The sequence below is a fragment of the Eleginops maclovinus genome, chromosome 23, assembly GCF_036324505.1.
Source record: "Eleginops maclovinus isolate JMC-PN-2008 ecotype Puerto Natales chromosome 23, JC_Emac_rtc_rv5, whole genome shotgun sequence".
Taxonomy (NCBI): Eukaryota; Metazoa; Chordata; class Actinopteri; order Perciformes; family Eleginopidae; genus Eleginops; species Eleginops maclovinus.
In genome coordinates, this window is record NC_086371.1 from 17,476,659 (window position 1) to 17,487,427 (window position 10,769).

Genomic DNA, 10,769 nt, shown 5'->3' on the forward strand with positions numbered 1-10,769 from the left:
AGACACATAAGGACAGCCACCCTTTCCAATCTTCAAAATGATTACCTTACATTATCAGCTTCAAACACTACATGTCCTGTTTATAATTACTTCTGAAACATGATGCCATGCCTGTGGGCCAGTCCAACTCAAGTCTGCTGCAACATGATCATGGCGTTTTTTCTCACAGCAGCATATTTAACACTATCTTTTAACAGTTCACCAGCATTTTGTCTTCATAAACAAACAGTGGGAACTATGCACACATTGTAAAAATGTGAAGCTCATCCGTCAAACTCATATGTCTAAACTTTAAGCGCAGGTTCATAGTTTTCACTGAAAATAGGTTTTAGTTGAAATGTTTCAGTCTATGCACACATCTGATCACCACCTACCAAATAACAATTTGGTCATCTTCGCTTCTCACATGTTTTAAACACAATTGTCAAAACATTTCGATCTTTTACGAGAGCTGTGTTAGAGGGGAAATGGTTCACCATTGGACAGAGAAGGAGAGTTGAATATCTTTTAGGGTGTTTTTTTTTTGCCACTGAAAGACACTATTATTATATTGTATATTACAAAAAAAATGCCTGCCTGAGTTAGTTAGCTGAAATTGAGCTTAAATTAAATCAGCAAAAGTGAAAGAAGTAGCCATAGTGGAGCTAAATAATCAAGCTCCACTATGGAAAAAACTGGTGTATATTTTCTGATCAACAAATCCCTTTAAAAGACCCCAACTGTTTATCTATCACTTAGTAATTTTGTAATTCCCTTCCCTCTGCGGCCTTTCTTCAAAAATGGGTCACAAATATATAACTTTACACTCAAACAAAATCATTTTTGAGTAACTAATTTAACCAGCGGAGTAATACGCACTTGGCACTCAAGGCCGGCCCTGGGCATAGGCAGTATAGGCGAATGCTAAGGGGCGCTTCCAACCATCGGGGGCGCCGTCAATTGGGGAAAAGAAAAAAATACATTTTGTAAACTATTAATGATGTTTGAAACTACGCCTACATTGCGTACAGTGCCCACAAACCATGGCGCGTACACTGGTGTGGCTGATTGATTGATTGATATTTCATAGTTTGTTTAATGAATCAGTACAGAAATATGCTATGTCTGGCTTGAGCTATGCAGACCATGCTTGAGTAGGATCCTGTGAGTCATTTTGGCCAAACACTTTACCAGATAGAAATTGCTTGTTGAGTGGGACAGTGATATTTTTAGTAAAGTTTGAAAATGGAAGGTGGATGAGCAGAAATGTGCTATTCATTTATAGTCAAGGTCCCGGAAGGATAGTAGACTCCACTTTCAAAGGTCAATATTTTCAAGTGTAATATCCATGTGATTGTGATACCACTGTGTTACAGCAGCATTTTAGACTTAACGTGTGGAGTTTTTATAGTCAACTGTTTTCACAAGCCATAACTCACTACCTGAGAACCTGAAATATGCTGTAAAAGCAGCCTCTTACTCTTCTTGTGGTGATATTCCTTAATGTTTCAGCACCAGGGCGGGGAATTTGTCAGATGTGCATCTTTTATGATCTGGTGATGATAGCACTCCCTGTAGTGCAGGGAGAGGGGTGCGTTCAGGTCTCTTGCTAGACCTGAGACATGAATGTAAAGAATCCATATTTTGATTTATGTTGTGTCCGGTGGGACTCGGAGGGATCTGCTTCACTGAGATAGGAAGAAGAAGTCGGTGTGAAGAAGAGGTTGGAAGAAAAATCTTGTGATTTATGTGTTTTCTCAGATCATGAATGGACTGCATTCCAATCCCTCTGAACAGGTGCTCTTTTACCTTTAATAATGAACGGTCAACACCTGCTTTAAGATCTCATTTCAAACAACACAGTTTACAGGCACAAGAGAAGACATTGACTTCAGAATAAAATTAGATGCATATTCAAAACATACATTTTTGCACACATTTAACTATAGGCTACATAGTGACGTTTTACTTACTGCCTTCTTTCTCAGCTCTTGTTTTCTTGTGTATGCAATGTGGAATGATTTATTGTGGCTATTCTAATAAGTTCAAGCAGAAAAAACAAATCAAATCTTATATTTGTCCATTCATTTTTGTTATATGACCCTGCCATAACAGAACAGAGGACAAGGAACAGTTTGACATTTAGAAAAATAAGATGAATAGCTTTATTGCAGAAAGTTAAACTGATACAATATCACATATGTGCATCGGTCAAAAGTTCTGAATCTGTTGTAAAAAAACACAAGTGGTTTTAAATGGTGATAGCATACATGCTAGCATGGCGGAGCATTCACTACGTGAGGCTATGCGTCTTCACTGTAATCTCACACACCTCTCTTCCCTTCTCTACTGTTGGCACTTTCTGGTTTGAAACAAACTGCATTTTGTTGTATGATGTGCAATGACCATGAAGTTGAATCTAATCTAATCTCATCTAATGATAGCCTATTTCTTAGCAGCTAGTACCAGCTCAGAAACCTCCTGGAGTGTTGCTTGTTGCCTGTTAACCTCATGGTCTAGCTATGATCTCATAAGACTACCAATTAAAAACAAAGCATCATGTTGTGGTCTGCATATGTTTTGAATTTAAGACAGAGCCAGACTGTTTCTTCCTTTTTTTTGTCTTTATATTAAACTAAGCTTACCGGCTTCTGTAGCCTTAGCTCGGTGTCATAACTCCTATGTAAAATTACAAATACTTTTTTACACTTACTGTAATTTAGTGTTAAATATGTGTGCATGTATTTTGTTTTCTTCAAAGGCAAAACTCCACATTAGCATAATATCCACATATCTGCTGTGTTAATCCAGTCTGAAATTAAAGATTGCAAAAAACTGCAAAGCAACTACCATGATAATTTTGTTCAACTGTGTCCACAACTTTTAAATCAAATTTCACAGGATCCATAATTCCAAAATAGTTTTGGCCTCATAAAAATAAAAAAGGTCCTTCTTAAAAGTGCTGCGGGGACACATTGATACTTCAGAGGAAATTTAGAATAGCTAAGAAATACCCTGTGGTATGAATCTGCAGTTGTTAACATAAAAATCTAACAAAAACAAAGGTCAAAGTTAACTTCTTATCCCCCATGGTCACTTATGTTGATTGATCGTGAGTGTGGAACTGTTTCTGCTGTCAATCCTCTGATTTTGTGGCTCCTAAAGGTCATAGACCAACAGCGTGTCCCTCAACGTCAGACAAACTTGATGCAAATAGACTCCCACAACGGCGCTTCTCATTTCCATACAGTCCTTTCTACTGCCGAACTTGGCATCCCCTGGCAGACTCTTACAGTCATAAATAATTTAAGAGCTCATGAAAAACACTGTAAATTGCAAAGTCAAGTGTTTTTGTTGCATGCGGGCGAGGGGCAATGAAAGGCAAGTGCCGAATATTTCCACAGCACCACTCAATGATTAAAATCAGTCCAGGTGTTTTTTATATTTTTTAAATAAGAGGACTGACAAATGAAATAAAAGAAAAAGTCGTCTCTGGAAAAGTTTGTGTGATATTGCTTGAATAACTGACTATAAACGTACAGGCTGCAGTTCCTCCATTGACAGCATATGGAAAACAATTAAAAGTATAGAAGTACCCTTTACAATGTCGATATGGATCGTCACAAAAAATGTTTACATTTAGTTATTTCTCACATAATAGTCTATTATAAGCGATGGCATGTTTTAAGAATAGACTACAACAACCACATGTGCTTTGAAAGATTTCATTGGCCATTGGTTATGTAAAACATCCCAAAACAGTCACAGCTACTCAACAATACCAAACACTAACAAAGACTATTCAAAATTAGGGCCAGATAAACAGATTTGAGGAAATCAACAATTAACTTTCATGAACTGAAAACACATTTCTGAGACAAAACCATGTAGAACACCCAAACACAAAAAAAACAACAACTGTGCCAGCAAACTGCCAATCACAGTGCATCCCTTAAAGCATATGCTGCTGTACCGTCTATTTGACTCTACATAGGCCCACTATAAACAAAATGAACATCGGCCTGTATTGAAGGAGAATTGAAATTATCAATTGAGAATATAATCTAATAAGTAAATTGTTTACTTCCCCTGATATTGAAAGACCAACCTATGCAATAAAAAAACTAAAAAACATCCCTAAGTTAAAATGACCATACTGTTAACATTTTGCCTGTTTTAGCCTGAAAATTCTATAAACATTTGAGAAAATACAAACCATTTTTGAGAAACAGGCCTACGTTTTAACAACACATTCACAGCACACACTTATATTGTGTTTTAGTGATGAATATAACCAAACATCTTATTATTATAAACTTACTTATCATAGAGTAAACCTACAGCCCATTTTGCCTGGCTGGTAATCCACTTTTTTGATCACAGAAAAACAAATGCCTACAATCTTTGCATAAGGCACAGAGAAATATAATATTTGACATTGTGATGCAACTCTTTTTGAACATAGGCGATGTGATTACTGTACAAGATGCACAGTGTATCACATTTAATGCTCCAGCGCCATTGTAAACATATATAATGAATAACTCTGATGACAAAAGATAATGCAAAAAAACATTTCCTGTACATGCCTTTCACTTTTCATTATGAAAATGTTCAATCAGGGCAGATTACATGAGATTAATGCGGGAGCATTGCCTGTCGTTCATGTTTTGTTTGTTGTCTCTGCAGAAGACTGCATTTATCCCTTGAGTCCATTATGAAATAGCTTTTTGTCACAAAAAATACACTTCAAAGCCCAAAAGCAGCTCCTGAGCAGTTTGGGTGAACACAGATGGATCTGATATTCGTTCTTAAAACACTCAAACCTCGAAGGACATTGTACATTAAATACAAGAGGAGAACATCAGTAGTGGATAGGTGTGAGTTAATATCTCAGGAGGCTTAAGGACTTGGATGAATAAACAAAGACAGGCAAAAAGCACAGAATGTCAGATGTGTTTTAAAATCCTTCCTCTGAGATCGTAATACACCCACTTAGACAAACTTCCCTGCCGTAGGCCTATCATGATAATCTGACAGATTCTTGTTAGCCTTTATTTTGGTGCGACGCGGACTGTAAAGCAATCACTGGTGTTTTACGCTGCATGAGATTAAAGTCTAAAACCATAAGGAAGGGACTGTACTGCTGAGTCTAGAAATAGCAAGAAAACAGACTCTCAATCTGTGCGCATGGTGGACAACCAGTAATACTTACTACCATGAAATATACCATAAAAGGCCTTCTCTCTCTTTCCAATGAAACAATTGCTTTATTAACATAGTAATGGTTGAAAGAAAATGTACATATCTTGTTTTGATCAACACTCTGAACCAAAATGTCAAAAATAAGAACGTATTAACATCAACAGTGGCAGACTGCGTTATATCATTCACAATTGCAACACTTTTTTGATAGTTAAACATTTATTTGTGGGTAAACATTATTAACTTCATTCTTATCAAATAGAAAAGATAAACACCAGTGAATGATACATTTACAACCTGAAATCCCACTATGAGCTTTTATTATTGGCTTGCATTCTTTATCAGCCATCAATATGCCAATGTATAAGCCCTTAATTTATAGCACAGTCTAAGGACGTCACAATGAGTAAAGATAAAACCAAACAACTGTTGTAAAGTGGAATTTAATTTCATGGTGAGCCCTTAGGATGCTGGCTGATAATAAGAAATTCTAAACATATCCATCTGACCATGCTAATGTTTGTCAGTGACTGATCTCAAAGGCTGCACTTCAGTGTTGTCAGTAACCAGCACGACACTTGATGCGCCCTGAAGTAGATAAAGGTTAATGAAAGCTGTCAGTCCAAAAGGGAATAGATTCACACTTCAGCTGCTCCCACAGAGTCCTTTCTCGTCTGTGCATCTTTGAAAGTCAGTGCTGATATTCCCTGTAGGCTCAGAAACAGCCATTTTCCTTTTGAGCAGTCCAACCTTCGTCTGAGCAGTTTCTTTTTCTATTTATTGAAGAAGAAGAAAAAGACACTTTCCATTGCTAAGAGTGGTTATGTAGGGTGTATGTGTATTAATCTGTTTGTATCCATAACTGAAAAAGGAAAATATATAAGATGGAAAGAAAACAGAGAAACTACACCAAAAATACATAAAAGTCAAATCTGGGGTCCCATCCATCAGATAATAAAATGACCATTTCAAAAAAAGGAAAACAAATTGGCAAGAGTCAGTGGCTGGACCTCAAGCATGTGTGTGATACCTCAGATGTGCTCAAGTTGTAGGTGAAAAATATAATACAAACATTATTAATCCTTAAATAAAACTAAATACATAGTAACAATCACTCAATGATTTAAAACACTGTGTAGAAAAACATAACTACAAATATTACATTATAACATATTACCGTCAAATTTATATATATATATATATTATATATATATTATCATCATGAGTGTAGGTAATGAAATATGAGTGAGTAAGTGCATATTGAACTGCAAATTTAAAAAAAGAATTTCACTTTTAAAATACATTTGACTTACGCACGTTTGACTTTTATGCTAAAGCTTCATAGCCAGTTGTTTTTGTTTTGTTTTCGAAAGGTATCAACTTCCAAACGTTTGGAAAAAGCTGCAAAGACATGAGCTCACAGACCACAAGCTACTTCCTTATTGGGGGAGAACATCAACAGGTGTATGTACAAAAAAAGTCCACTCTGATTAGATGACAGTACAGCGGTAATTGGGGTCGTTGGTCGTACTGGAGCCGTCCGTTTTGACCACCGTGACCTTGGAGGAGTGCTGGGAGCTGTAGAGCACGTTCCTGGAGCAAAGACGCTCGCGGTAATTCTGGGCGAAGATAAGCAACATGAGCGGGTTGATGCAGCTGTGGGAGTAGCAGAGGCAGATGCTGATGTTGTAGGCGTAGACGAAGGCGATATTTTGGTTGTTGTTGCTCAGGTTGATCACCTGAATGACGTGGTAGGGCGACCAGCAGATCAGGAACAGGGCGATGACCATAAGGACCATCTTGGTGGCTCGTTTAGCCCAAACGGACTGCTTGCGCTTGACGCGGCGGATGGAGCTGAAGACATGGTAGAGGGTGAGAGAGTAGAATGTGCTGATGATGAAGAGGGGGATGATGAAGCCCAGGATAGACTGGTACAGAGTGTACCAGTACATGTCCTCAGGCCCTTCCAGGTCCATTATGCACATCTCAAATTGCTGCCTGCGCACGGCCTTAGCGTACAGCATGACGGGGACGGTGAGGAGCATGCTGCCCAGCCACACCAGCAAGTTGATGATGATGGTCCACTGGATGGTCCTCTTCTCGGAGGTGGGGTGGACAATAGCTATGTACCTAAAGGAGAAAGAAGATATTTTAGAATGTGAGTTTTGTCAGTAACACAAATGACTGAGGCAACTTCACTGAAGGGTAGTTTTGCTTCAAGTGGTCGTTTTCATTTTTGACAATCTCAGAGACTCAAATCAAGTAAAGGGGGAATAATTACATCAAGTACCATGTCAGAGATGCACTCTCAATATGTTACTTGTGGAGTGGGCAAATAGTATAGTGGAAAATGGACCCATTTCCATTTGGATTATTCATTTGATTGTTTCATTTTGAAGAGCTGCTCAGCTATTTTGGACAAAATTGACAGTCTTTAAGACATTTGCTGGAAATGAATGACCACTTTGTCATCACCAACACTAAGTCTCATTTAAGTGGGGCTAATGAGCTATTTACAGTTCCTTTTTACAATATGTTCCTCCGTATCCGTGCCTGGTTATATTTAGTATGCGTGTAAAGTACTGAGACAGTGACATTCTTGTGATTCGTTCCAGGAAACCTGCTTATTTGCAATTATCGTAGACTATTTGTTAATTTGGTGTCATTTATAAGTTTTAGTGTGATGGTTGAATCAGTATGTGGAGATCAATGCCAAATGTGTCAGGCCTGCAGATGTGCTGCCGCTGATCAGCCAAGCTAAGTTTTAACTGCACGTGCATGTTTTGAACATAACTCGATAATTTTAGCTTCAGAAATAAACTTTTTGCTAAGCTTATAAACTTGGATAATCCACTGCACAGAAATATGGTCGTTTTAATCGGGCATGAAGCAGAGCGGTATCATTTGACCTGTCAAATGGAAAAATATAATCCCTTTTTTATATAACTAGGATATTAAACAATATATATAACAGCCCTATGAAAGGATTGAAACTATAATGATGTTTCTCTTTGTAATGATGGTAATCTAAATGTAAGTTAGCTTTCTCTTGTCCGCTGGTGTGTGAAAGGTTATAATTATTAGATCTCATTTCCGCAGAAGATTACAGCCTATCATTTTTAGTTTTAAAGGCATTGTAGCTGAATTTTTCCTTGATTTCTTTTCAGTATTTGCTCCAGCAAACTGTTGTAACTTTTTAAAACATATAATTAATTAATTAATTTATTGAAAAGGATAGAGCTGAATTTTTTTAAATATCAAGGCTATACTAAAATCTTTTAATGAAATGAAAGACTGAAAATAATAATTTCTCTACAAGTATGATGGAACCAGCAAAGGGGTTTTTTCTCTGCAGGTGATGTTCTCAGAACACAATTAGCTGGTCAAGTGGCCCTACAGAGAAGCATTATACATATTACACTGAAGATGTGTTACATTATAGCTGTGAGAGAAACACCTGCTCCGGTGATAACCTTCAAATGGAGATGTTTATCAGTCCAACGCTTGGCACACAGACTCATTAGAATGTCCTTGATGTGTTCAGATCATAAACATGACACTATTTTCTTTTATGTGGTGAACATTAGGTCTTCATGGGCTGTTGCACAGATTTGACCCGACCCCATTGGTATATTTTCAAATGGACAGTTAAGTGGCCTCTTTTTTAACAATGGCATCTGTACACACACAGAACACTGAGTAACAGGGAATATGTAATACTCAAAAATAACAGAAATGTGAAAAATACATTGTAGCTGCCACAATTATTTAACGAATGATTAGTTAATCGGAAAATGAATTGCCAGCTTTTTCAACAATTAATTAAAAGTTCACTAACAGCCTCTTAAATATGGAGATTTCCTGCTTTTCTCAGTTTTTTATCAAGTTAAAGTAAAAATATATTTGGGCTGAAGGAGCAATACATCCACAGACGTCATCTTCAACTTAAAAAAACACTGGGCTTGATTGATAATTTTTCCTATTTTCAGGCAAGTTATAGACCAAAATATGAATCGAGAAAAATATTTGACATATTATTCGATAGTGAAAATAATCACAAACCGAAGCCCTGGTAGCCTATCTGCTGTATAATCATCAAGGGAAAATAGGATGCTTTAAAAACACATCTTCCGCCAACACCTTGTCATACTCTTAGAATATAACATCGACGATTATTGGCACCAAAATCTGTGATATGGAGTTATTTACCACTTACCGATCAATGCACAACACAGTCACAATTCCCACTGTGGTAAACTGGTTGCTGACATCCACCACCACCACCGCTTTGCACATAAAGTTTCCAAAGACCCACTGCCTGTCTCTGACCAGCTGGTGAATGTTGAACGGCATCACCAGCAAGAACAGCATGTCGGCTATTGCCAAGTTCAGCACGTAGATGTCTGATACCATTTTCTTCTTGCATGCCTTTACCGCGTAGATGACCAGTCCATTGGCTATAACTCCCACTGAACACAGGATGCCATAAATGGAAGGCAATATGTGCATGAAAGTGGCGATGTCGACCTGGCTGTGAGAAACGGGAGTTGGTTTCACACATGACGGGTCAGTCATGTTCCCTGTTTGGTTGTTTTTGCAAAAGTCTTCGGTGTCATTCATCTTGAGATCCTCTTAAAAATCTCCTCGATGTTTTTGTGGTTGTTAAAGTTGTTTTTGTTGTTGTGGTGGCACTCGACACTCCAGGTTGCGTCTGGTCTCCAAACTTGGTCTTCAAACTTGCGCTCTCTCCAAAAGCACGTCTCCTTGAGTGTGTCCTTTGATATCCCTAACACATATTATGTGATTTAAAACTGGAAAAAGCAAAATCTAATCAAGTCTGAATCCGTGAAGAACCATGGTCCGTGGCACATGTTTATCTCTGGAAGCAAACTGTGATTTGCCCATTAACTGTGCGCATCCGCTGTGAGCTTTACCAAACACAGCTTGCGCCTCAGGGGAAAACTAGCTCCCTCCTTTCAAAGATAATTCGCTGTGTCTTGCAATAAGACAAGCAAATTAAAAAAACAAACTACTTCCAACTGATCACCAATTTAAATCATTGAGGACTGTAAAATCAGCTCCTCTAGATGCATTTTGATGCAGTGTACAATTTCGTGCATTCCCGTATATCCACTCTCTGCTACACGTTTGTTAAATAGTTACAGTAAATCAGTTCATTCGGCAAATATATGTAACAGGTGTTTCATGATCAATATATTAAAATTGAGGCAATCCGATGAAACAGAGAGACATCTAATACCTGAAGATATCTGCACAATGTTTCAATTACTTAAAAAAATATATGTGTTTAATGCATTTTAATTAAACAGCAGATGGCCAAAAAGCTTTTAGATATTCCACGTGTAGTTCTTTCCCCCAAATTATGATTAGTTTCAGCCTTTAAGAAAAAAACGGATTCAGGCTGTCTCAGGCAATTTTTTATTTTGTTTTAATTAAATACACCTACAGATAAGTACAGCCTAAAGCAGGCATTTCTAATTAAAATCCCAAGAGGTGCAGTCACTCAAATCTATTTTTTGCATCACATAAACCACATGACTTCTGAGAGGAGCTCTAAACTGACA

At 37.6% G+C, this 10,769-nt stretch overlaps 1 protein-coding gene across 1 annotated transcript; it reads right to left on the bottom strand.

Moving 5' to 3' along the window:
- Positions 1–5,413: 5,413 nt before the first annotated feature.
- mchr2b (melanin concentrating hormone receptor 2b) lies at positions 5,414–10,088 on the bottom strand. The gene is made up of 2 exons (XM_063876716.1): positions 9,401–10,088; positions 5,414–7,314 (listed from the first exon to the last, which is right to left on the bottom strand). The coding sequence occupies exons 1-2, from the start codon at positions 9,802–9,804 to the stop codon at positions 6,675–6,677; spliced, it is 1,044 nt and encodes a 347-aa protein (XP_063732786.1). The 5' UTR covers positions 9,805–10,088; the 3' UTR covers positions 5,414–6,674.
- Between the last annotated feature and the right edge of the window lie 681 nt (positions 10,089–10,769).